The sequence below is a fragment of the Aptenodytes patagonicus genome, chromosome 11 (genome assembly GCF_965638725.1).
Source record: "Aptenodytes patagonicus chromosome 11, bAptPat1.pri.cur, whole genome shotgun sequence".
In the NCBI taxonomy this organism is placed as follows: domain Eukaryota; kingdom Metazoa; phylum Chordata; class Aves; order Sphenisciformes; family Spheniscidae; genus Aptenodytes; species Aptenodytes patagonicus.
In genome coordinates this window covers 1,286,657-1,311,313 of record NC_134959.1, presented here as the reverse complement: position 1 = coordinate 1,311,313, position 24,657 = coordinate 1,286,657, and the positions used below count along the sequence as shown (strand labels likewise).

Sequence of the window (24,657 nt, the reverse complement as noted above, 5' to 3'; positions counted from 1 at the left end):
GCCCTGTGCCCATGACATCTCTGGGAGTCGCGCAAAGCCCCTGGGTGCCATCGTGGCCATCTCCCAGCCCGTGGCTGGGCCCTGCTCGCCCTCGCGCACTTGGGGTGGGGGCAGCGGCACGGGCCCTGGTGAGCCCCTGGGTCCTGCGGGAGGGTGGGCATCAACCCCCAGGGCCAGCCCTGGGCTGGGTGAGCAGCCGACAGGGCCGGTGCCTCGGGCTCCCGTGCGGCCAACCAGCACCGGGTGCCGCGGCTGACCCCGAGGGGAGCCGGAAGGGAAGGGGGGCTCTGCTCTCTGCACCCCTCAGTGTGGGCAGCCGTGCACCCCGGGGGCTGGCAGGCAGCCAGCTGCTGCCACACGGCCCTGCCTGGCCCTCCCTCAGCACGGCGCTCACACCATGGGGATGCTGGAGGGTCCTGGGACTGCCAAGCTGGCCGGCAGCTCTCGAACACTTGCACGCTCGCTGCTGGGTGCCCACGGGCACGGAGGGAGCCTTTCTGGGTGCCAGCCCCGGGCAAGGGAGGGGGACGGTCCCTGGAGCCAACAGCTGAGCCGGCTTCTAAATGTGATTTTAGCCAAATCCGAGTGATTTTTCCTGGGGGAGCAGAGGGAAATGGAGCCGGCGTTGCCGAGCCCCTGCCCTGCCGGCGCAGCGGGGCCGCAGTGCTGGGAGCGGGGCTGCGCTGGAGACCCGTTCCCCCTCCACGGTGCCTCTGGGGAAGACCCTGCCGCGGCACTGCCCGCCCTGCACCCGTTCCCAGGGTCTCCCTCGCGGCAGGGTCTGAGGATGGGGCCCTTCCACCGCGGCACCAGGAGCCCCCTCTGTGCCAGGGCTGCCATGTGCCAGGAGCACGGCCAGGGGCTGCGGGACCCTGCAGGGCGCCTGGCCGGGACCACTGCTCGCCGCCGTGTGCACAGGGACATCCCAGCATCGGGGTCACCCCTCTCCCTCCGGCCATGGGGGCTGCAGCACCGCGGGCCCCGCTCCTGTGCCAGGAGTTACCGTGCACCCACCGGGCGGGGGGAGGAGGGCTGGGGACGGGGGTGCTGTGGGGTCACACCAGAGCCCCTGGGGACCCAGCCCAGAGCCCCCCTCGCCGGGCAGCCCGCTCGCACCAGGCAGCCCCCAGCCCTGTTGTGCACAGCCCCGGGTACCCACTTCCCAGCTGCCCCGTGCCGTGCCAGGCCAGATGGTGTGAGGGGCCCGGCACCCCCCTTCCCTGCAAGGTTCGGGGTGCTGGGCTGTGTCTCCACCCCCAGTGAAGCCGCCTGCGCCGGGCCCACACCTCGCTGTGCCGTGCCGTGCCGTGCCGTGCCGTGCCGCTCGGCCGGGTGTGCACGGGCAGCGGGGAGCGCATTGTCCTCGCTGGAGAGCGGCGGCGGCCGAACGCTCCTCCTCGCTCTTGCTGCCGCCAGCCCGCACCGGTGCCGGTGCCGGGCCGCGAGCACGCGCCGGGATGCTGCCGTACCGGCTGTGCCTCCCCAGGGCCTGCCGCAAGCGGCAGGGGACGTTTTTTGAATGAAAAGTCTCTTTTGATGCCGCTGGCCGGGCGCCGTCCCTCCGTCCTGCTGTGGGGAACAAGGAGGCGGCTGTGCTGGAGGAGGAGGGAGTTTGGTTTCCACCTTGGGCAGCGCTCCTGCAGCCAACCGCCGGCCGGCAGCGGGGAGAGGCGCCCGGCAGCCGCAGGCACACCTAAAGGTAAGGGGCCGCGGGGCAACCCCGGGGCTGGGTCCCTGCCGAGGGGCATGGGGAGGGCTGCGGGGTGGGGACATGCTGCCCCTGTCCCCCTCCCCGCTTCCCACAGATGGGCGCCTGCAGCCATGGGGGGCCCCGCATGCGCCTGGCAGCACCGCAGCGGTGGCACAGGCGTGACCACGCCAGGTCTGACCCCACCACGCCGGGTTTCACACCTCCACGCCCCACCGCTGCCAGGCTCAGCCGGGCCACGTGGGAGCCCTGCCAGCGGTGCCGAGGGTCCCAGCGCGTCCCTGCCCCGGCCCCGCCGTCCGCGGGCTCACCGGTTCCTCGCCACCCACTCCGGGTGCTGCTCCGGCACCTACGGTGGGGAGTTTCCAGCCGGCATCACTGCGGTGCCGGGGTTTCAGCTGAGGGGGGACCTGTCTGGCCGGGGCGCTCCCACCGGTAGGATCCCTTTCCCCGGGGCTGGGAGGGTCCGGGCCTAATCCCGGCATCACCTCGCACCCGGCTCCCAGCCCAGCAGGACACAATGGCCCGTTATCAGGGTGAGGAACCCAGAAGTGCTGGATCTGAGCCCAAAGCCGAGGCTGCAGCTCCTCTGGACTCAGCGTGGTCCCTCCCCCGGGGCCGGTTGTCCCCTGCCATCAGCCCGGCGCAGGGACACCGTGTGTGACGGCACGGGGTTGCTGTCCCCGGGGTGGCCCTGGTCTTGCCCTGGGACCCACTGGCCGCGGGGACAGGGTGACACGGCGGGGCAGGCCCTGGGCATCCCCAGGTGGCCCGTAGCCACGGGGGGGGACGCGGTGGCACGGGGAGGTGACGCGTAGGTTCCACGTGGGCGTCACGGGAGGGGGAGGGGGGGGACGGGGTGGCCCCGGGGAGTGGCACGGGGGGACCCCGAGGCGTCCCCGGGTGGCCCAGCGCTGCCCCGGCTGATGAGCAGCGCCCGGTCCCCGGTGCGGAGCTGTGCCGGTGCCCGTGGCGCCTGCCGCCGGGCCGGGCGACGCCGGTGCCGGGCGATGCCGGTGCCGGTGATCGCTCCCGCAGTGCGGGGCTGGGGCCGGTGCCAGGTGCTGCCGGTGCCGGGCGGGTCCCCGCGGGCTGCGGGGGGTGCCGGGGGTGCCGGGCGGTGCCGGTGCCGGCGCCGGTGCCGGGGGTGGTGGCGGTGCCGGCGGTGCCGGTGCCGGTGCCGGGCGGGGCCCCCGCGGGCTGCGGGCGGCGCCGGCCCCGCCGCGGTATAAAGGGGCTGCGCGGGCCGGGCCGGGCGCACAGCGGCGGCGGCCGGGGCGAGCGGCGGCACCACCGGCACCGGCACCACCACGGTGAGTCCCGGTCCCTCCTTCTCCCTCCCGGCCCCGCCGGTGCCGGCTCGGGGCGCCCCCGCCCCCGCAGCGCTGCGGGACCGGTCGCGGCCACACCGGGAGCGCGGAGCCGGCACCGGCTGCACCGGCGGGGCTGCGGGGCCGGGGGGAGCCGGGAGCTGCGGGGCCCGGGGGGGATTGGGGGCGGGCGGGGGCTGCCCGGGGGACGCTGCCGGTGGCGCGGGGGTCCCTGGGGCTGGCTCTGCCCGTGGCTCTGCGCCCTGCCTGCATCCCCTGCCTGCACCCCCTCACGTGTTCCTGCACACCCCCCCCCCTCACCTGCCTGCACCCCCTCACCTGCCCGTGCCCCCCTGCCTGCACCCCCTTGCTTGCATTGCCCTGCCCGCGCCCCCCGCCCCACGGCCGTGCCCCGCTCTGCAGTCCCCGCTGCTGCCGGGCGGGAGCGGGTGCCCGCTGCCTGCCCGTGCTGCCCGCGCTGCCTGCCCGTCCCCGGGTCCCCATCCTGCAGCGGGGTGGGGGTCCGGGTGCTGCCGCCCACGGTGCCGGGGGTCCCGCCGCAGGCGGTCGGGGTGGCCGGGGGCTCGGGGTGGCCGTGCGCAGGCAGGGCCTCTCCCCTGGGGACACCCTGGGGCCGGGTCCCCGACGTCCCCGTGCCCTTCCCTGTCCTCCAGCCCGGCCATCGCCGGGGAGCGGCTGCATCCCCACTTGGCTGGACGGGGCTGGGCTGTGGGTGCAGGCACCGTGCACAGCGGGATGCTCGGGACCCCCACACCTCGCCCGGCCCCATGGAGGCACTGGGAAGGTCTCACCCCCAAACCGGTGACCGGCAAGGGATGGGGTGGCCGTGGGGCGGCAGACAAGCGGGGTCCCCCCGCTTTCCCCTTCTGGGGAGCCAGGCAGTGGGTCCTGCCGTGGGGCTGTCCCCTCGGCCCTGCCCTGATGCTGCCCGGTCCCCCCCCAGATGCCAGTGAGCCTCTCCACGGCCCTGCGCGTCGTCGGGACCAGCCTCTTTGCCTTAGCGGTGCTGGGGGGCATCCTCGCCGCCTACGTCACGGGGTACCAGTTCATCCACACGGAGAAGCACTACCTCTCCTTTGGGCTCTACGGGGCCATCCTGGGGCTGCACCTCTTCATCCAGAGCCTCTTCGCCTTCCTGGAGCACCGGCGCATGCGGGGCGAGGGGCGGCCAGTGCGGCTGGGGCGCTCAGTGGCCCTCTGCATCGCCGCCTACCAGGAGGATCCCGACTACCTGAAGAAGTGCCTGCGCTCCGTCAAGCGCATCGCCTTCCCCGACCTCAAAGTGGTGATGGTGGTGGACGGGAACGGCCCCGATGACACCTACATGCTGGACATCTTCCACGACGTGATGGGCTCCGAGCACTCGGGCAGCTACGTCTGGAGGAGCAACTTCCACGCGCGGGGCGAGGGGGAGACGGAGGCCGGCCTGCGGGAAGGGCTGGCCCGTGTCCAGGCGCTGGTGCGCAGCACCACCTACTCCTGCATCCTCCAGAAGTGGGGCGGGAAGCGGGAGGTGATGTACACGGCCTTCCGGGCGCTTGGAGACTCCGTGGACTACATCCAGGTGGATGCATGGGCCGGGCGGGCTGGGGGGGGGGGGGGGGGGGGGGGAATGCGGGCAGCGAGTGCCCTGCCCGCGCGGCCGGGCAGAGGGGCTGTGGGTGGAGCGGGAGCAGCCCCACGAGCCCGTGGCAGCACCCGTCTGCCTGACTCCAGATCCGGCCCCGTGCACCGGCTGCAGGCCGCCGGCACCTGGGGTTGGGGGTGAAGTGCCACCGGGTGGCCTGAGGGGTCGAGCCCTTGCCCGCACCGCTGCCCACGAGGGTTTCGCATCACCTCCTTGGTGCATCCCCTGTGGCACGGGCAGGACGTGCCCCAGGCTGGTGTCACCCCGTGGGACCCTGTGTGTCACGGTGCGGGGTGCCGAGCCCCCATGCGTGTGTGCGGGGTGGTGGCCGGGGCAGGTCCCGCTGCGGTGCCAGCAGCCGGGGCACGTGGCGGGGCTGTGTGGCCCGGGGCAGCGGTGGCTGGGCACCGCGGGGCGCTCCGCTCCCTGCCACCGCCTGCCGGTCTCCGGAGCTCTGCCTCATCTCGCCGGCTGCGGCTTGGGCTTGCCCGGCTGCGGGCTGGGCTGTCTGCCGGGCGTGCGTGGGCGGCGGGAGCGGGGCTCGACGTTCCCTCTGCCCCCAGGTGTGTGACTCAGACACGGTGCTGGACCCCGCCTGCACTGCCGAGATGCTCCGCATCCTGGAGGCCGACCCCCGCGTTGGCGGCGTCGGCGGCGACGTCCAGGTACCCCGGTGGCGAGGGTGCCGGGGGGGAGGGTTGCAGCGGTGCTGGGGGTTGCAGCGGTGCCGGGGCTCACTTCCATCCCCTCCCCAGATCCTGAACAAGTACGACTCGTGGATCTCCTTCCTGAGCAGCGTGCGGTACTGGATGGCCTTCAACGTGGAGCGCGCCTGCCAGTCCTACTTCGGCTGCGTGCAGTGCATCAGCGGGCCCCTGGGTATGTACCGCAACGCCCTGCTGCAGCAGTTCCTCGAGGACTGGTACCACCAGACCTTCCTGGGCAGCAAGTGCAGCTTTGGGGATGACCGGCACCTCACCAACCGCGTGCTCAGCCTGGGCTACCAGACCAAGTACACGGCTCGCTCCAAGTGCCTGACGGAGACGCCCACCCGCTACCTGCGCTGGCTCAACCAGCAGACCCGCTGGAGCAAGTCCTACTTCCGCGAGTGGCTCTACAATGCCCTGTGGTTCCACAAGCACCACCTCTGGATGACCTACGAGTCGGTGGTGACCGGCTTCTTCCCCTTCTTCCTCATCGCCACCGTCATCCAGCTCTTCTACCGCGGCCGCATCTGGAACATCCTCCTCTTCCTGCTGACGGTGCAGCTGGTGGGCATCATCAAGGCCACCTACGCCTGCTTCCTGCGGGGCAACGCCGAGATGATCTTCATGTCCCTCTACGCCCTCCTCTACATGTCCAGCCTGCTGCCCGCCAAGGTGTTCGCCATTGCCACCATCAACAAGTCGGGCTGGGGCACGTCGGGGCGCCGGACCATCGTGGTTAACTTCGTGGGGCTGCTGCCGGTGTCGGTGTGGGTGGCGGTGCTGCTTGGCGGGCTGGCCTACACCGCGTACAGCCAGGACCTCTTCAGCGAGACCGAGGTGGCCTTCCTCGTCTCAGGCGCCATCCTCTACGCCTGCTACTGGGTGGCCCTGCTCACCCTCTACCTGGCCATCGTCGCCCGGCGCTGCGGCAAGCGGCAGGAGCAGTGCGGGCTGGCCTTCGCCGAGGTCTGACCGCGGGGAGCGCTGGCGTGGCCCCGCGTGCCGGGGAGGGGGGCAACCGCTACCGGTCCCCGCCTCGCCCGCCACCAGCCCCGGCGCAGCCGGCACTGAGCCGTCGGGTGCCGGGCAGCGCTGAGCGCGCCCGCCGCGGCGTTTCTGATCAAGTCTTGTTTTATCTTGTTGTTGTTTTTGGTTGGTTTGTTTGGGTTTTTTTTTCCTTATTATTTTCATTTTCCTGTGCAAAGCCGGCTGCTGGCCGGGGAGAGGCCGAGCCGGGGCTGCCCGTCACCGGGCTGGGCACAGCCTCGGTGCTGCGGGGGCCGGGGGGGGTGACGGCAGTGTGTCATCCCCCCCCCTGCCCCCGGTACCGTGCCGAGCATCCCGGCGTGCTGCGTGGAGCGCTGCTGGCCGGGCTCCCCTCCACCCCACCGCCGCGGCTGGGTGTCCTCCACCTTTCGGTGCTTTTCTATGGGGAACCCTCTTGGTTCCCCCTTCCCACGGTGCTATGGCGAAACGGCCCCCACGCGGCACCGTCTCCCTCCGGCACCGCTGGCTGGTGCTGCCTGCCTCTGCCCCCACGGCTGTCGTATGTGCGGGCACGTACCCACAGGGAGCACCCCCCCCCCCATGGCTCCCTCCAGCCCCTTTTGGGGGGGTCTGGCTGCCCCGGGAGGGCAGAACCTCCCTTCAGCTTTGCCAAAGAGCCAAGGGGGAGACCCCAGCACGCAAAAGCGGGGGAAACTGGGGCCGTGGGCTTGGCCGGAGCCTCACCGCGGCCGGGGGCCGCGGTGAGGCTCCGGCCAAGCCCACGGCCCCGTTGTATCAACCCCGCTGCCTTCCCGGCGTCTTTTCTAGACAGCGGGGGAAGACGCTGGGTTTTGGGCTCAGGCGTTCAGAGGAGGGCGGGGAAGAGCCGGTCCCCAACCTTTCCCCTCCCCGGGGAGTTCACCCGGCTGCCTCCCCTGGGCCCTCTTTTTTTTTTTTTTTTTTTTTCCCCCCAGGGCTTAAAAAAAAAAAAGAAACCTTTCTACAACTGAGCATTTAGACGGTTTTGTTTAATTTAATACGAGGGTTTTTAGAAGACTTTTGTAGCTCTTTGGTATTCATACTTACTGCGAATTGTTTGTAAATCTATTTATTTTTTAACCTGCGGGTTTTTTTTTCATATTTTGGAAGAGTCTGTTTTTATATCCTGATGGATTTGTCAAAATAAAGACTTGCACCGAGGAAGGGTGGCGTTGTGGGGACGAGGCGGGTGGTGGCAGCCCCGGTCCCCCTGCCCCGACGCCGTGGGGGTGACTCGAGGGTAGTTGGTGCCGAGACCCTGCCCGGCCACCGCCTGTCCCTGCAGCTGCAGGGGTGCTTTTAGAGGTGTGTGTGGGGGGGGGGGCACGGGACACAGACACACACGACGACACACACGCATACGGTGTTGGGGAAGAGCGATCTGCACGCTGGCACCACCGCAGGTCCCCGCCGCAGGCAGAGCTGGCAACGCGCTGGGAACTGCCGACGCCGGGCGCTGAGGGCAGCCCCCGGGGTAGGACAGCCCTGCCCAGGCTCGGAGGAGGTCCCGGCCCACCAGGACCCGTCTCGCCCGAGATGGCAGCCGGGTTTGTGCCCCAGAGCTCGGCAGAAACGGAGCCACTACGGGTGCGGGGCGGGAGGGACAAGTGACGCGGGAAGGGCTCTGGGTGCCCAGACGCAGGACCCAGCACCCCGAGGTGGCCCCGGAGCCCTCTGGCCGGGGCAGGGACGAGGCCGGGGCCGGCCCTGGATGTCCCCGAGCCCCAGCCGTGGCGCCCGGGGCTGCCTGGCAGCAGAGCGGAGCTCGTGGCTGCCGGCCTGAGTCCTCACACTTTCTTGGGCACGTTGGTGATGATGGGCTTGGGCCGGGTTTTGAAGAGGAGCTTGGTTTTGATGAGGGCGGTGACGGCGTAGCGGGCGTGCGGCCCCGCAGGGCCAGGCTCGGGGCCGGGCTCGCCGGCTCCCCGCTTCACCAGGACGGCAAAGGGCTTCTCCAGCTGCACCACCTTCCCGTAGAGGATGTGGTGACCCACGACGAGGACGGGGACCCCCTGGAGAGGGAAGCGAGAGGCGGAGGGTGAGGGCAGGCGAGGCCCCGGCTGCCGGGGCCGTCCCGGGGCGACGCGGCGGCGGGCTGCCTCACCTCGCGGGTGTAGTGCAGGTCTCCCAGGAGGCTCCCCGCCAGCCCGCCGCTCTGCCGGGGCTCAACCTCGCCCTGCAGCTCCACCAGCACCCACCGCGCCAGGCCTCCGGCACCCCCGCTGCGGGCGAGAGGGGCAGCTTCACCCGGCAGCTCAGACCCTGCCCGGGGCCGCGGAGCCGGGCGCTGCCGGGGGCAGGGTCCCGGCCCTCCGGGGCTGCCCGGCCCGCGCTGGCCTCACCTGGAGATGACGATCTGCACCATGCTCCGGGACCTGCGGAGCACCGGCAGAGACACGGTCAGCGCGGGAGGGGGGGGACGGGGGGGGGGGGCCCCTGCTCTGGCGGGAGCCCCCGGCCCCCCCCGGGCCTCCCCCGCTACCCCCGGGCCCCGCCGTGCCCGGCCCCCCCCTCCCGGGCCCCGCAGCTGCCCCCGGGCCCCATAGACCCCCCCACGCCCAGCCCAGCCACCGCTCCGGGCCGCCGACCGCGGTTGCGCGGGGCGCTGGTGCCCTCCAGCGGCCCCGGTGGCGCGGGGCCGGGCCGGGCCCCTCCCGCCTCCCGCTCCCGGCCCGGCCCCGGCCCGTTCCCCCGAGCCCCCGGCCCGGTCGTCTCCCCCCCGCGCCCCGATCCCGCACCCCCGGCCGAGCCGGAGCCGCCGCCCGGCAGCGCCCGAATCTCCCGCCGCGCCGCGCCGCCGCTTCCGCTTCCGCTTCCCCCCCCCCCCACCGGGGCCGCTTCCGGTTCCGGGTGCGCCGCGCGCACGTGGGGTCTGCGCGGGGCGGAGCGGGGCCGGGGCCGGGGCCGGGGCCGGTGCCCGGGGCGGGATGGGGGAGTTCGAGGTGCACCGGGTGCGGTTCTTCGGCCTGGTGCCGGCCGGCGTGCGCTGCCTGGCCTGCCAGCCCCGCGGCGGCCGCCTGGCCCTGGCCCGCACCGACGGCGCCGTCGAGGTCTACAACTTCGCCGCCAACTACTTCCAGGAGAAGGTGAGGGGCGGGGGGGGGGGGGGGGGACACGGACCGGACCGGACCGGACCGGGGCCGGGCCGTGCGGCGGGGTGACGGGCGTCCCTCCCCAGGTCATCCCCGGGCACGAGGCCCGGTCGGTGGAGGCGCTGTGCTGGGCGGCGGGAGACCGGCTCTTCGGGGCCGGCCTCGGCGGGGACATCACCGAGTACGACCTGGCCCGGCTCTGCGCGGCCCGCTCCGTCGATGGCTGCGGGGGGCCCATCTGGAGCATGGCGGCCAACGGCAGCGGCACGCAGCTGGCGGTGAGTGCGACCGGGACGGGGACCGGGACCGGGACCGGCTCCCCCACCCCCCGAAGCGGGGCGGCGGAGGGAGAGGGTCCGCCCGTCCCGCTGGGGCTGACCCCGACCCTCCCGCAGATCGGCTGCGAGGACGGCTCCGTTAAGCTCTTCCAAGTCGTGCCCGGAGGGATCCAGTTCGAGCGGAACCTGGACAGGCGGAAAGGTGGGTCCGGGAGGGCTCGGTGCTGCGTCGGCACCGTCCTTCCTGTCCGTCCCGGCTGCCCCGGTCCCGGTGACCGAGGGGCTGTGGGTCCACGGGGTCACGTCTGGAGCTTCCTTCCCCACAGGCCGCATCCTGTGCCTCTCCTGGCACCCGTCGGACGCTCACATAGCGGCCGGCTCCATCGACGTCCTCCGCGTCTTCGACGTCTCTTCAGGTAACTCCTGCCCCAGGAGGTTAGGAGCCCGGCCTGTCCCCTCGTCCCCCGCCCCGGGGACCGTCGGCACCGGCCCACCCCATGCTTTGGGGGGGATCCCCCTGCCACCCCCGACCATCCTTCCCGCGTCTCAGGCCAAACCGTCCAGAGGATCATGGTGAACTACCACGTGCAGAAGGTGAAGCGCGAGTGCATCGTGTGGAGCATCGCCTTCCTCTCGAGCGGCACCGTCGTCACCTCGGACTCCTTCGGGAGGGTGCAGTTCTGGGACTGGGAGCGAGGGACGCTGCTGGAGTCCCACACTGTCAGCACCTCGGCTGTCCTCTCGCTGGCTGTGTCGGAGGTAGGCGGGTCCCCCCGCGTTCCCCCCCCCCCCAGGCGGCCTGGGGCCCGTCTGGGCTCCTGCGTGCTGGGCCGGAGGCGCTCAGGCAGGAGCTGCCTGGCTCAGTGCCTTCGGGCCGGCAGGAGCAGGGCTGGGAGCGAGGCTGCCGGTCCCTGCCTGCCTCCCGGCGCTGCCCTCTCGTTCTTCCCGGTCTGCGCCCACAAACCCCGTTCCCGTTTCTCTCGCTAGAAGGAGGACAGCATCATCGTGGGCACCTCGACCGGGGCCACCTACCAGTTTCAGCTGCTGCCGGTGAAGATGGGCAGCCTGGAGAAGCGCTGGGTGCGGACGAAGCCCTTCCAGCATCACACCCACGACGTGCGAGCTGTGGCGCACAGCTCGACGGCTCTCATCTCCGGGGGTAGGACTGGGCGCCTTCACGAGGAGGGCTTGGGTCGCTCCCCCCGGTACCGGTTCGGCTGACCTCTGCTTGGCTTCCAGGCCTGGACGCCCAGCTGGTGATCCGCCCGCTGATGGAGAAGATGCAGAAGAAGGGCTACGAGGCAGCGCTTCGCAAATTCACTTTCCCCCACGTGAGTGCCGCTCTGAGCGGGGTCTCGCGCCGGGCGAGGCAGGCCGGCAGGGCTGGCTCTCACTGCGGGAGAAGGCTGGCCCTCCCTGCCCCGCTGGGTCCCCTCCCTGCCCCGCTGGGTCCCCTCCCTGGCCCTGGCGTGTCTGAAGGCTCCTGCCACGGAGCGGGTGAGGGGGTAGAAGTTGGCAAGCTCGTCTTGCTGGTCCTGCTGGGTCTCCATCTCTGGGCTCCCATCCCACGGGACCCAGTCCTTCCTCTCCCCCACCCCGGAGCCTCCGGCACCCCAGGGCATTTCGGCTTCGGCCCAGCCCTTTCTGCCAGGCTGTGGGGTTCATGTCAGTCTGCCCGTTTCTGCATGCAGCGACGCCTCGTCTCCTGTGCCAGGAAAGCCCGGCTGCTCCTCTTCCAGTTCTCCCAGCACCTGGAGCTCTGGAGACTTGGCTCCACCGACGAGACCGGTGAGTCGCAAGGCCCAGCTCTCCGGTGCAAGCCCTGCGGCAGAGCCCGCGCTGCCTGCAGGGTTTCGGGCATGAACTGTCCTGCCGCTTGGGCAGTGGAGGGGTGGTTTAGCCCGGGCCCCTTCTTCCCCACAGCCCTGCGCTGGCATGACGGCCACGGGCAGGGCTGCGTTTCCCAGCGCGGTGTGTGCCTGGGCACGGGCTGCACAGCCGGTGTGAGGCTGCGCTTCTGCTTCCAGTGGAGCCGGGCCAGGCCCTGGGGAGTTCAGCCTCGGGGGAGGTTGAGGAAATGTCTGGGCTCTCCTCCCCTGGGATCCCCAGCCGCTCGGCAGGACCCGTGCGGTTTCCCCACCTTCACTGAGGCACCGTGTGGTTTCTTGTCGTCCCAGGAAAGGATGGCGAGGTCCTTCCCTTGTGCCGCATGCCCGAGCACCTCCTGCAGCTCAAGAGCAAGGTAGGGCTGAGCCGGGGCCACGGTCCGCCCCGGTGCCTGCCCCGCCGCAGGAGGGGGCTTGGCAGCCTCCGCTCTCCCTCTGACAGCTGAGCTGCGTGTGCCAGGCTGCCAGGGGATCCGGCGGGCCCCGCTCAGCCCCTCTGCGTTCCCAGGGTCCGGAGCACATCTACTGCAGCTGCGTCTCGCCCTGTGGCAGCTGGGTCGCCTACTCCACGGCCTCCCGCTTCCACCTCTACCGAGTGCAATACGAGGGTGACGGCGTCAGTATCAAGAAGGTGCGGAGGGTGATGGGCCGCCCTGCTGCCGGGGAGGGGTGGTGGGTGGCTGCGGGGTCCTGGGGGGCTGGCACGACCAGCGTTGCTCACGGGGAGTAAGGGCGGCAGCGGTAGGTGGCTGCCAGCGCCGCTTCCTCCCCCCTTCAAGGTCCCCAAAGTGCCCAAGCTGCTGCTCCCAGCCTACCAGCTCCAGTTCTCCTCCGACTCCGGCAGCCTCTTTGTTGCCTCCGCTCGAGGCTCCGTCCACGTCCTCCAGCTGCTGGAACCGGGGGGCTGCAAACACCTGCACACGTTTCGGCCGCCCTCAGGTTCGGGCTGGTGGGGAGCCGGGTGGGTGCTGGGGGGTCCCTGGGCTCCGAGTCCCGTCCCCAGTGCGGGCGCAGAGGGGTGTGCAGGGCCGAGCGTGTCCCCCCCCCCCTTTCCTGCCCTGGGGTGTGCGCGTCCCGTCCCATCCCCTGCCCCGGCAGCCTCTGCGCTGTGTTTGTGCCACCCTCGTGCCCTGACACGGGCAGGGGAGCGGGGCGCCCAGATTGGCAGGGGGGACGTGGGTCCGGACATCCCCTGGGGTTGGCTCTGGGGCTTCTCGTGCCTCATGAGCCCGAGCGCCCGTTACAGCCGGTGAGGGTGTTTCCGCAGGGTCCCCCGAGGCCGTTTACCTGCTGGCGTCGAGCGCAGACGGGCACTGGCTGGCCGCAGTCGGCGGGGACTGGGCAATCCACGTCTACAACCTGAAAGGCTTCAAGGTAGGGGCAGGTGCCGGAGGGCACTGCAGGAATGACCCCCACTGCCCTCCTGCCTTGGGGGGCCGGGCGATGGTGGGCTCAGCGCGTGGGGGGGAGCCCTCCCCAGAAGCGATCGCTCCGTCCCCGGAGCAGGGCTGGAGGTGGGTGTGAGGGAAGCCGGGGGGGGGGGGCGTTCAGAGGCGGCCCCGGTTGCTCCCGTCAGCGTGCTGTCCTCCTGCCTTGCAGCATCACTGCATGGTGCCCACGTACAACTGCGCGGTGACGGCCCTCGCCATCCACCCCGTCACCAACAACCTCGTTATCGCCTACTCGGACCAGCAGGTAGGAGCTCTCCTGGTCGCAGCCCTCGTGGCTTGGCCCCTTCCCCGCGGCTCTCTCCCTGGCCTCGGGGCTTTCGGGCTGCACCTCTCCACAGGAGAGCCGCGGTTCCGGGCAGGCTCCGGGACCCGGCTGGCCTTCGCTGTCCCTGGCAGGAGCCTGTCCCCACGCAGCGCTCGCAGGCTGGCTGGAGCCAGGGCTGCCCGTGCGCCGGTGTGGGGGTGATGCCGGGGAGGACCAGACCTCATGAGCCGCCCCGTCTCCCCTCTCCTGCCTCTCCAGCTGTTCGAGTTCGGCATCCCCGAGAAGCAGTACACAGCCTGGAGCCGCATGGTGCAGAACTGCGGGCTGCATAAGGTCTGGCTGGAGAGGGACTCGCCCATCACCCACATCACCTTCAACCCCAAGAACCCCTCGCACATCCTGCTCCACGACATCTACATGTTCTGCGTCCTCGACAAGTCCCTGGTGAGCCCACGTGCCCGGTCGGGAGGGCTGGGTTTGTGCCCAGGGCATCTCCCCTGCCCGACCCGCCTGTCCCCGTCCCCGCTGGGAGCGGAGGGAGGGATGCGCGGCACCGAGGCGGTGGTGGTCTGGGCGGCGCTGACGCGTGCCATGCGCTCTCCTCGCAGCCCTTGCCGGACAACAGTGCCCTCCTGATGAACCAGAGCACCCTGAAGCAGCTCCCAGAGACTGCCAGGCAGCGGCAGCTCCATGCCTTCAAGATCTGCAAGAAGTTCCAGGTGCGTGACGGTGTCGCTGGGCACGTGCCGTGTCGAGGATGGGGGGTCGGGGGGGTGCCCTGCCCCTGTGGTCCCCGTGGCCTCACTGGCTCTTGTGCCCGGTCGCTCCCGGTGCCGTACCAGCGCCGGGCGCCCAAGCAGCAGAGCGGAGCTCGGTCTCGGTCCCCGTCACGGCACAGCCGCTTGCCACAATCTCGTGGGCTCCGATTGCCCAGCAGCTCCTGCAACGCAGCCCCCAGGCAATGCCCCTGGTTACGGCTAAGCCGGAGCCGGCTGCGGGGCAGCTCTGCGTGGCCAAGCCTGGCAAGCCGAGGCAGAGGGGGGCCGGCACCGCGCTCTCATCTCCTGCCCCCTCCCTGCCCCGCAGCCCCTGCTCTTCGCAGATCTGCTGGACGAGAACTGCCTCGTGATGGTGGAGCGGCCCATCATGGACATCAAGACCCAGCTGCCGCTGCCCATCCAACAGAAGAAATTTGGCACCTGAGAGCAGAACAAGCCGCTCCAGCCGCAGAAACTGTGTGTGTTGCTTTCCTAGGGTGCTGTAGGAATAAACCCCGCTGTTCCGTACGGCTGCGGGCTCAGGGCTCGTCCTTGCCCTGCGGGGCTCCCTGGTGTGGGAGCAGCGGGTCAGGTTTGGCCCTGGCCTGAGCGTGAGGACGCGGCCACCTCGTGGGGCTCCCCTGCCTGTGCCGGTCCTCCTCCCGGGGCTGCCGGGGACGAGGCGGCACCCTGGATCTCCTGCCTTCTCGCTGGCTGCTCTGCTGGGCAGCGTCGGGTCCCAGTGGTGGCTTCTCTCTCCCCGCGCCGGCCAGCAGCCGGGTGGGTTGGCGAGTGCTGGGGCGCTGCCTGGGGCAGGAGACTCCCCTCCCCTAGCGAGCTGGGCTCTGGACGGACAGACAGAACGGCGATTGCCGGTGCTCGGCACCCATACGCAGCGCTCCCAGCTGGGCGAGCGGCCTCTGCCCCTGCTTCCGTGCCTCAGGAGAGGTGCCGGCTCACTGAGCCGGAGCTCGCAGCTGCGTGCTGGTGGGATTGGGGTGTAGCGGGGCCCCTCTGCCAAACAGCCCCCCTCGGCACGTGCAGCTCTGCGGTGGCTGGAAAGCCCGGGCACCTTCTCCTCCAGCCCTTCCGGTAACACCGGTACCCCGTTGCCAGTTTGCGCTCGTACTCTCCCCGACAGGACCGAGCCGGGCCGGTTAGCCCTGAAGGCTGGCAGCGCCAGCAGCGCGGGGACACCTCCCCGCTGGAGGGAGCGGGTTTTGGGGGCTCCCCCTGCTTCCTTTTCCCCATACACCACCCCCCCCCAACTCGCATCCCCAAAGGACATCTCCCCCCATCCCCGAGGAGGGGGGCTTTGGGGGAGGAGGGGAAAATTTGGGCTGTAGGAACGGCTGCCGGCTCGGTCCCCTGGAAATAAGATCGGGCGGGGAGCGCAGCTTTGCTAAGCGGGGCTTTGGGCAGAGCCCGGGAAATGGAGAGCGGGGCGGGAAATAAAGCGCGGGGCGGGAAATGGGGCGCGGGGCGGGGCTGAGTCGCCCCTCCCTCCGGCGCGACCAATCGCAGCAGCGGCGGCGCACCGCCGCCGCTGCTGCGATTGGTCGCGCCGGAGGGAGGGGCGGGGCGTCGCAGCCCCGCCTCTCCCGCAACGCAGAGCCTACCGCAGCGCGCCATGCGGGCGGGGGCGTGGTCTCCGCGCCACGCCCCCCCCTCCTCCAGACCCCGCCCCTTCTCCCGGTGCGCGGCGGTGGCGGCGGCGGCGGCGGCAGCGGCATGGCCGTGTGGACCCGCGCTTGCAAAGCGGGGCTGCTGGAGCTGCTGCTACGGGAACGTTGGGTGCGGGTAGCGGCGGAGCTGAGCGGCGAAGCGCTGAGCCTGACGGCGGAACCGGGAGGCGGCGAAGCGGCGGTGCTTAACGGCGTGGTTAACGGCAACGCGGAGGCGGCGCCCGGTTGCGTGCGGAGGGTGCGGGTGGTGAAAGCGGAGGCGGGAGGGCTCGGTATCAGCATCAAGGGAGGTCGGGAGAATCGTATGCCGGTGCTCATCTCGCGTATCTTCCCGGGGCTGGCGGCGGAACGGAGCGGGGCGCTCCGTCTGGGCGACGCCATCCTCGCCGTTAACGGCGTCGATCTCCGGGATGCCACCCACGATCAAGCCGTCCAAGCGCTGAAGCGAGCCGGGAGGGAAGTCATCCTCGAAGGTACCGGCTAACCGCTCCCCCCCGTCCCCCCCCCCCGTCCCCGTCCCCGGTACCGGCCCCCGGTGCTCCCTTCCTCCTCTCCCGGGTGTCCCCCCCACCCCCGCCCCGTTACCGGGTCTCCCGACACCCCCCTGCCACTGTCACCGGGCTCCCGGACCCCCCCTTGTGCCCCTTTTCCGGTTGCAGGACCCCACTCCCCCACCCCTCCCCGGTCACGGCACATGTGTGTCTCCCCCCAAAACCCCCAACGCCGGTACTGGGTCCTGGTGTGCCCCCGCTTGGGATGGGGACGGGGACAGCGGTATCCCCTCCCCGGCCGGGGTGCTCCTGCTTGCGGTGGGACGGGGACCCCTCCCAGCTGGGGACAAGGACGGGCCATCTCTGCTGGCCGTGCCCCCCCGGGACAGAGCTGGGGTCCCCCGGCTGCAGCGTCCACCCCAGGACAGGGTGTCCCCCGTGGCAGCTCTGGGGACGGAGCCCCCGGGGTGGGTGCTTGTGCCCCCTGAGTCCCCAGGGAGGGCTGTGGCCCCGGGGGGTTGGTTTGGGTTCTGCCTGTGTCCCCGTGGGCTCTGTGCCCACGGCACAGCCGGCTCGGGGCTGGCCTGGCAGAGCCACCGGCTCCTGCCCGACCTGTTCCCGGCAGCTCGACAAGCTGGGGCAGGACCCGCCTGGCCCGGCGGCACGGGGCTCATGCCATGGGGCACTGCGCCCTGGGTAGCGGGGAGGACACGAGCCCCCCGTGCCGCGGGTCAGGGTGGCCCATGCAGGTCCGTGGTGCCACACACGCCTTCCTGGTGCCCCGGTGAGGCCATCTGTCCGCTGGTGCGTGGGGCTGCTCCATGGAGGCGGTGCCCAGCGGACGCTGGGCTTGGTCGCCTGTGCCCGGCTGGGCTGGGCTGACGCCGGTGGCGGGCGCTCCCGCTCACCCGCCTGCTCTCGGCACGCTGCGCCAGCACGAGGGCGGGTGGATGGGCTCCCTGGCACGGCTGCGCCCGGCACGGGGTGGCTCTGTGTGGCTGGGCTGCAGCTGGGGGGCTGCGGGGGCCGAGGCGGAGCCGCAGCGTTGGGCTTGGCTCTTAAACAGCCGGCAGGTCGGCGTCCGCCATCGGAGGCAGCGAGAGTCCCCATGGCTCCCCCATGCCGGATTTGCCATCTCCCCCCCGCGTCCTTCCCCTGGCTCCCGTCTCGCGCCACCCGGCCGTTTGATCCTCTCCCGCAGGAGCTCCGGCCCCGTGGCCTGTTTGTCCCTTGCTTCCGCCACGGGTACGGGCGCCGCGGCAGCTGCCCCTTCCCTTCCCGTCGGGGCCGGCGTCAGGGTGCTCCTCACTGCCAGAGGGCCGCGGGGCTGCCTGTCCCACGGTTGCTGCTGCCCCACGGCCCGAGGGGACCTTCTGGCGGCTGGCCGGTGGCTGCTGGTCCTGGAGACGAGCTGGGGAAGACCTCTGCCACCCCGGCCCGTCCGTCCTCGCTAGCCCCGGCAGGTGCGACCGCCCTGGCAGGCAGGGCTCGTGGGCAGGTGCCGGGGCTTCGCCAGGGCCAGTGGTGGAGTGCGGGAGCACCAGACCTGCGCCAGCACCCTGGTGGGGCTGGTGGCCCCTGCCCTGGGCGCTGGGTTTGGCCACAGGGACCCATGCCGGGCGCCTTCCTCCTGGGGTGCCCACGGGCGCACGGCATGCTCTGGCATGCTGCGGGAAGGGAGCCCTTCCGCCTCTGTGGGGAAGCTGCGGGCAGAGCTGCCAGCCGGCGAGCAGGCCTGGTGGCTGGCAAAGGGGAAGGCTGGTTGCAAGAGCTGACCCATGTGCAAACGTGGGGAAACCTCTGTGGTGCTTCCCCTCCGGGTGCCGGTGGCAGGAGGGGGCTCCGGCCCTGAGGACGGACCGATGCCGTCCGGGCAGTGCGCGGGGGCTTGGCGTCGGCGAGGCTGGTGCTAACCCAGCATTGCCGTGCAGCCGGAGCAGCCGCCTTCCTGCAGCAGGTCAGGCGAGGGGTGCAGGCGGCAGCCGGGTTTCCTTTGCGGTGAGTGCGTAGGCGGGGCGGCAGCGGCTGTGCCGGGGCAGCTGTGCGCCGGCTGCCGGCTCACCAGAAGCAGAAGAGGTGGTTGCAGGTGCCACCACCCTGGTGCCAGTTTTGTGCCCACCAGCACGGGGGGCTCCATGCTCCTGCATGTGCCATAGCTGCGTCCCCCCCCAAAAGCAGGGAGCCGGCTCTGCTGCCGTCCCCGCCGGCAGACATGGTCCCGTGCATCTGCTCGGTGCCGGGGCACGCTTCCTGTGGTGGCCGAGCTGGCGCAGCCTGGCAGCAGCTGCCTGCTGGTCCCAGCCATCGCTGAGAGCCACCAGCGTGACCGTGGCCCCGCCAAGCCCAGGCTCCTCCGGCAGCGCCCCGGCACGGTGCTCGGGCTTGCCCTTCCGGCTCCGGGAGCTCTCGGCAAGCCTGGCCTTCGGGGAGGTGGTGGCCGTGCTCCGGCAGAGGTTGGCACTGGCACCGCGGGCTGGAGCCCTGCCAGGGGCTGGCTGGAGGGCACTGGGCTCCCGGCCGGTGCCAGAGGCAGGTGCCCACATCTGGCAAACAGCTGCCGAGTGGCCCCGCAGCGGGAGCTGCCGCCCCTGCCGCTGCTCCGTCGCGTTGCCCTGCCCTGCCCGGCTGGGCAGTGGGATTAGGGGTGCGCGGGGACAGCGGTAATCCCGGGATCAGCGCGGCGGGAGGCTAATATTAACTCGTTTGCTGCCTGCAGCAAGGACAAGCGCCTCGTGGCAGCACGTCCCCACCCCGCTGCGCTGCTCGGCTCAGCAAATCCGGCGGGAGGCCGGGGGGCCGGCCTGCCCGCTCCCCATCCATGCCGGCACCTCCCTGCCCACGCTGCAGGCAGGCGTCAGCCCCTGCGGCGGGGGGATTTGCGGTGGGATTTGCAGGGGGATTGCCCACGGGACCGCGGGGTCCGGCAGCGGCACGACTGGCCGAGAGCAGGACCTGGGCCCCGCCGCCACCGTCGTTCCTGCTCCGGCAAAGTGCCGGTGGGCCGGCTGGCCTGGCTGCGGTGCGGTGTTGTGCCAGCTCCGCGGACGCTTTCACCGAGCAGCAGGGAGCTTCGCTTCGCGGCAGATTACAGCTTATTTGCTTTTTTTTTTTTTCCCTGTTTGTTTGGTTTTAACTCCCCGCTGCCCCAGGGGGGTGTGGACATTGCTGTTCCCGGCGTGTTCCTCCTTCAGGGATGGGCTGCCGGGGCTCAGCGCAGGCAGGCCACTCTCTCACGGCATGCGTATCGGCTGGGGAGCCGTGGCCGGGGGGGCCGCGGTGGGCGGGGGTCCAGTGCCGGCTGCAAGCGCCACGTCCCGGGCTGCCGTCGGCGCTCGCTCGCAGCTTTCCTGCCTGGCTGAGCGCGCCGTCCCACGCGGCCTCGTCCCCGCTCTGGCGGGCGGCTCGGCTGACGCTCCCTGACATCTTGAAGGCGTGGGCTTTCCCCGAGCGTGGCGGCTGGCGTAGCTGTTGGCGCTGGTGAGCCCAACGGCGGCACCGCGGTCTGGGTGAGCCGGGCTCCCCGGCTCCCGCTCGCCCCGTCTGGAGTTGGGGTGGGCTCCGGGGTGCTGGTGCCTCGCCGGGGCTCTGCTTCGGCTGGGCTGGGTGGTGCTCAGGGACGGACGGTCCAGGGGGAATAGGAGTCGGTGCCTCCTTCCTTCCTGCCCGGCCTGGAGAGGAGCGTGGAGCCGGGATGTCCTGGCTGCAAACCCTCCTCCTCGTCCCGCCGGGAGGGGAGGCAGGCTGCCGGCAGGCTGCTGGCAGGCGCGAGCGGCAGTGCGGGGTCAGCCCGCCGTCAGCGCCCGCGGCGCTGGAAACTTGGCCGGTGCTGTCCTCGCAGCGCGGCGGCCGGGGCGGGTCAGGATGGGCTGCAGCCTGACCTCCTGCCCGGCCCCATTGTGCTGCGCCGCCTTCCCTTTCCTATGCCCACGCCGGCAACAGGGATGAGCCGCCAGCGCCTGTCCCCTGCTTGGGACACCTCCGTATCGGGGCAGGGTGGGACCCTCCGGGCTGTGCCCCGGTCCCCAGGCCTCTCCAGGGCTGCCAGACCCCCTGGGGTGGGAACGCAGGGTGCCCCCTTTCCTGCTGCCTGTCCTCTGCCTGCTGCCCGTGGCACGAGGCCGGGGGGCGAGTTCAGCTCCTGCTGGTGCCTCTGGGGGAGGTCACGCGGCCCCCCAGGGCTGGCTGAGACCCCATGCGTGCTGGGGGGGGGGTAGTGGTGACAAGACACCCCCATGGTCAGAGCATCCCCAGGGTGCAGGGCTGTGGCACGGGGCTGCAGGACCCCTGTCCGGCCCTAATGTGTCCCCCCTACTCTCCCCCCCCAGTGAAGTTCATGCGGGAGGTGACTCCCTACATCAAGAAGCCCTCGCTGGTGTCGGACCTGCCGTGGGAGGGGGCCGCCCCGCAGTCACCCAGCCTGAGCGGCAGCGAGGACTCAGGCTCCCCTCAGCACCAGGGCCCCCGCGACCGCAAGGTGATCCCCCTGAAGATGTGCTTCGCCGCCAGGAACCTCAGCATGCCTGACCTGGAGAACAGGTGAGGGCAGGGGCTGCTCGTGCCCCCCCCCCCCCCCCCCCCAAGCCCAGTGGTTGCCAGTGTGCGGGACCCCGCTCCCCACGGACCCCCCCTGGGACAGGGCTGGGGGCTGCCCCTCGCGGCGGCCATGACCTCCCGCTTCCCCTGCCGAGCTGTGAAAGGAAAATCCGGGGGGGTTTGGCCGGGACCAGGCTGTGCCGTGCCCCCTCCCCGGCCCCCCAGGCAGCCGGCAGCCTCCCCTGCCCACGGAAATTTCCCCCCAGCTTTGCCTGCCGGCAGGGCTGGTACCAAACTGCGCTGGCAGCTCCTCGGCACGGTCGGAGCCCCAAACCAGTGCGGCCAGTTTGCCGGGCTGGGCACGGGCAGGGGCACGCTCAGCTGGGCGCTGCTGCTCCCGTCCCACCCAGCGCCGCGTCCCCTCGCAGGCTGATCGAGCTGCACTCGCCGGACAGCAGGAACACCCTGATCCTGCGCTGCAAGGACACGGCGACGGCGCACTCCTGGTTCACGGCCCTGCACGCCAACATCACCGCCCTGCTCCCCCAGGTCCTGGCCGAGCTCAACGCCATGCTGGGCACCGGCGGCGGCGCCGCGGCCGGCGGCAAGGAGGTGAAGCACATTGCCTGGCTGGCCGAGCAGGTACGTGCTGCCGGGGATTGTGCTGAAGGTGCTGCTCTGGGGATGGGCACTGCCTGGCACTGTCCCCGGGGACAGCAGCGCTGACGGGGCTGTGGTTGCAGCCGCGCAGTTGCCGGAGAGCCCTGCCACCAGCCTGGGCGCTGGGCTCAGACGCTCTCCTGTCCCCCGTCCGGCTGCACCCCGTCGAAGGCAGTGCTTCCCGTGCCCTCGGCCCCCTCTCCCGCTGGGATTTCCTGGCTGGAGATGCTCATCACCCCCTCGCTCTTCCGCGAATTCACTGCCTGAGAGCCGCAGCCTGCCCGGGCACCGCGGTGAGCTCGGCCCCAGCAGCAGAATCCCTCGGGGGCTGCTCCCGGCTCGGCTTTCCGGGATGGCCGCCCTTGGTAGCGTCCTGCACAGCTTTACATGGACGCTGCCGAGAAGCCCGGCAATGCGGAGCCGCTGGCCTGGGGTCAGCCCGGACACGGGTGCAGGGAGCGGGGTGCCTGGGCAGCGGCGGGTGCCTGCCACCCCCGGTGCCCCTCACCGTCTCTTCCAGGCGCGCCTGGATGGAGGGCGGCAGCAGTGGCGGCCGGTCCTCATGGCGGTGACAGAGAAGGACCTGCTGCTGTATGACGGCATGCCCTGGACCAGGGACGCCTGGGCCTCCCCCTGCCACAGCTACCCGCTGGTGGCTACCAGGTGGGCTGGGGGGGGGGCTGGATCCGTCCGCCTGCGTGCTCCGGGGACCGGCTCCCCTCGGCCGCATTCAGCTCCTCTGCTCATGTCCTGGCTCTGCCTTCTGCCGGAGCAGGGAGGGAGACCCCGAAACGCCGATCGGCATGGTGCTGGTGCTGCCATCGCGCCCCTGACCCCCCTCTGCCCGTGTTTCCCCCCCCAGGCTGGTCCACTCGGGCTCGGGCCGCCGCTCGCCCACCCTGGGCTCAGAGCTCACCTTTGCCACCCGGACGGGCTCTCGCCAGGGCGTGGAGATGCACGTCTTCCGTGTGGAGACCCACCGGGACCTCTCCTCCTGGACGCGCGTTCTCGTGCAAGGCTGCCACGCCGCTGCCGAGCTGATCAAGGAGGTGTCTGTGGGTGAGTGCTGGGGGGGGGGGGAACCTCGGGGCTCCCCCCTTCCCTCCTGGGGCTCTGGGGTGCCGGTAGGGCGAGGGCGCAGCGGGACCTGGGCGACCCGGCGGGGAACCTCCGCTCCGGGGGGTCTCGCAGGCAGCAGAGCGGGCAGCGGGGGCTGAGCCCTGCCTGTGCCCGCAGGCTGCACGCTGGGCGGGCAGGAGGTGCAGCTCTCCATCCACTACGAGGGCGGCTTCACCATCTGCCGGGAGGAGCCGGGCGGCAGCGTCCTCTTCCGCTACCCCTACGAGAGGCTGAAGATGTCGGCGGACGACGGCATCAGGACCCTCTACCTGGACTTCGGGGGCCCCGAGGGGGAGCTGGTGAGGAGAGGGCAGCCAGGCTTGCCCCCTGATTTGGGGGGTCTTCCTCCAGGGGTGGCTCCTGCTTCCCCCCCATCCCTGCAGCATCACGGCTGCCTGGACCCGCTGGGTACCGCTGGTTGGGAGCCCCCAGCCCCAGCTGCGAGACCCCCGGTGCCCCCCGTGGGGTTTGGCGTGCCGGTGGGGAGGCTGACACCGCTCTCCATCTCCCCCCCCCAGGCGCTGGACCTGCACTCCTGCCCCAAGCCCATCGTCTTTGTCCTGCACACCTTCCTCTCGGCCAAAGTCACCCGCATGGGGCTGCTGGCATAGGCGGCCCCGGCCCCCGCCTGCCTCCCCCCATCACAAACCAGCCGGGGAAAGCGGAGGGACCCCCCCCCCCCCTCCCCTCCTACCCCACCAGTGCCTTGCCGGGGCCGGGACTCGCTACCCTGAGAGCTGCCGGGGCTACGGCGGGACGGCTGCCCTGGGAGGGGGTGAGCCTCTCCTGCTCCACACCGGCGGTCCCCCCCCACCCCGGTGCCAGGGGGGGGCCGGGGCACAGACACCAGCTTTAATCCCCCTGGGCCTGAAGCCATCGCTGATCTCACCACCTGTGCCTTGGAGCGGGGCGAGCCTGGCCCTGACGCTTGGGGGACCCCCGGTGCTCCCCCCACCCGCCTCTGGGGGAGCCAGCGCCCTCCCTGCCTTGGGGCTCCCTCCAAATAGGGTCACGTTGTCCCTGCATGGGAGGGGGCTTGGGCCGCCAGGTCCCCCAGTGCTGCAGCACGGGGTCCCCTTGCCCCGCTCGGGGTGGGGGACACACACTTGTCTTACTCGGGGCGCGCACGGGTACAAAAGGGGCAGCCCCGAGCCCCGGGGTGCTTGTCCTTGCGGCACACCCTGGGGTGCAGGTAGGGGCTAACTGCCCCCCCCCACTGCCGCCCGCAGGGCTGGGGCAGGGCGCAGCAGCGAGCCCCCAAACCTCCCAAAGCCAGAAAACAAACGTGTCTCTGCTGCCCTGGGGAGAGGGGCTGGGGCTGCCTGGGGACCCCCCCCCCCCGAGGGCTGCTCCCCCCACGGTCCCCCCCAGACGCTGCAGCCTGTGCCCCCTGCCCGGGAGCTGCTGCGTGGGTCTGGCCCTGTGCTGCCGGGGGGGCTCGCAGGCCCCTGCGGGTTTGGGGCAGGACGTGTAGATTGATGCACTTTCGCTTTTTGTACTTTCCCTCCCCCCAAGGGGGGCAGCTCCCGTGCCCCTGGGTGCTGGGGGGGAGCCCCGGGCACGGTGGGAGCGGGGACCCTCCCCGGGCCCTCCCCTCCCTGCTGAGGCCCCGTTACCCCCTCAGCCAAACTCCTCTGCACATTTATCTGCTTCCCGGGGGGTGCCGGGGGGAGCCGGACCCCTGGCCCGGGATCGTGGCTCGCACACAAGCACTACAGGTCCCCCCTTCCCGGCCCCGGGCGCCGCACGCCCCTTCTATTTTTGTATTCTTTGTAAATCGCTATTTATATCAGATTGCCTTTTCTGGGGTCTCCGAGTCTCGCTCCGGGGGTGCCCGGGTTGCGGGGGGTGGGCACGCGGGGGGCTGCGGGTGTCACGGTGCCCGTGTCTGCCCGGGAGGGCAGGTAATGCCCGGTACAGTACGGGGGGACGGGGACGGGGACGGGACAGTCCCGGGCCGCCCGGTGTCAGAGCGGGACATGCCGGCGCGGGGCCGCGGGGGTGGGGGGCTGGGGGGGGGCCAGCTCGGCTCGGGGGGCT

At 71.5% G+C, this 24,657-nt stretch overlaps 4 protein-coding genes across 4 annotated transcripts; 3 read left to right on the top strand and 1 right to left on the bottom strand.

Annotated features, from left to right (window-relative positions):
- Positions 1-3,000: 3,000 nt before the first annotated feature.
- HAS3 (hyaluronan synthase 3) lies at positions 3,001-6,345 on the top strand. Its single transcript, XM_076348820.1, has 4 exons — positions 3,001-3,021; positions 3,983-4,603; positions 5,230-5,331; positions 5,422-6,345. Exons 2-4 carry the CDS (start codon positions 3,983-3,985, stop codon positions 6,343-6,345), a joined length of 1,647 nt encoding a protein of 548 aa, XP_076204935.1. The 5' UTR covers positions 3,001-3,021.
- Positions 6,346-7,367: 1,022 nt separating this feature from the next.
- Positions 7,368-9,200, bottom strand: CHTF8 (chromosome transmission fidelity factor 8). Its single transcript, XM_076348796.1, has 4 exons — positions 9,138-9,200; positions 8,742-8,774; positions 8,504-8,621; positions 7,368-8,411 (listed from the first exon to the last, which is right to left on the bottom strand). The coding sequence occupies exons 2-4, from the start codon at positions 8,762-8,764 to the stop codon at positions 8,187-8,189; spliced, it is 366 nt and encodes a 121-aa protein (XP_076204911.1). The 5' UTR covers positions 8,765-8,774; positions 9,138-9,200; the 3' UTR covers positions 7,368-8,186.
- A 111-nt stretch (positions 9,201-9,311) lies between these two features.
- On the top strand, positions 9,312-14,657 carry UTP4 (UTP4 small subunit processome component). The gene is made up of 16 exons (XM_076348881.1): positions 9,312-9,485; positions 9,578-9,769; positions 9,887-9,971; positions 10,096-10,185; positions 10,320-10,528; positions 10,757-10,928; positions 11,009-11,100; positions 11,461-11,557; positions 11,947-12,011; positions 12,164-12,286; positions 12,435-12,594; positions 12,923-13,029; positions 13,255-13,350; positions 13,630-13,815; positions 13,980-14,090; positions 14,458-14,657. The coding sequence occupies exons 1-16, from the start codon at positions 9,327-9,329 to the stop codon at positions 14,572-14,574; spliced, it is 2,061 nt and encodes a 686-aa protein (XP_076204996.1). The 5' UTR covers positions 9,312-9,326; the 3' UTR covers positions 14,575-14,657.
- Positions 14,658-15,759: 1,102 nt separating this feature from the next.
- SNTB2 (syntrophin beta 2) lies at positions 15,760-23,273 on the top strand. Its single transcript, XM_076348795.1, is given in 8 exon segments — positions 15,760-15,781; positions 15,784-16,287; positions 20,631-20,841; positions 21,267-21,480; positions 22,019-22,161; positions 22,361-22,557; positions 22,735-22,916; positions 23,136-23,273. Coding segments are annotated over 8 exon segments (1,566 nt in total). The 3' UTR covers positions 23,229-23,273.
- Positions 23,274-24,657: the final 1,384 nt, after the last annotated feature.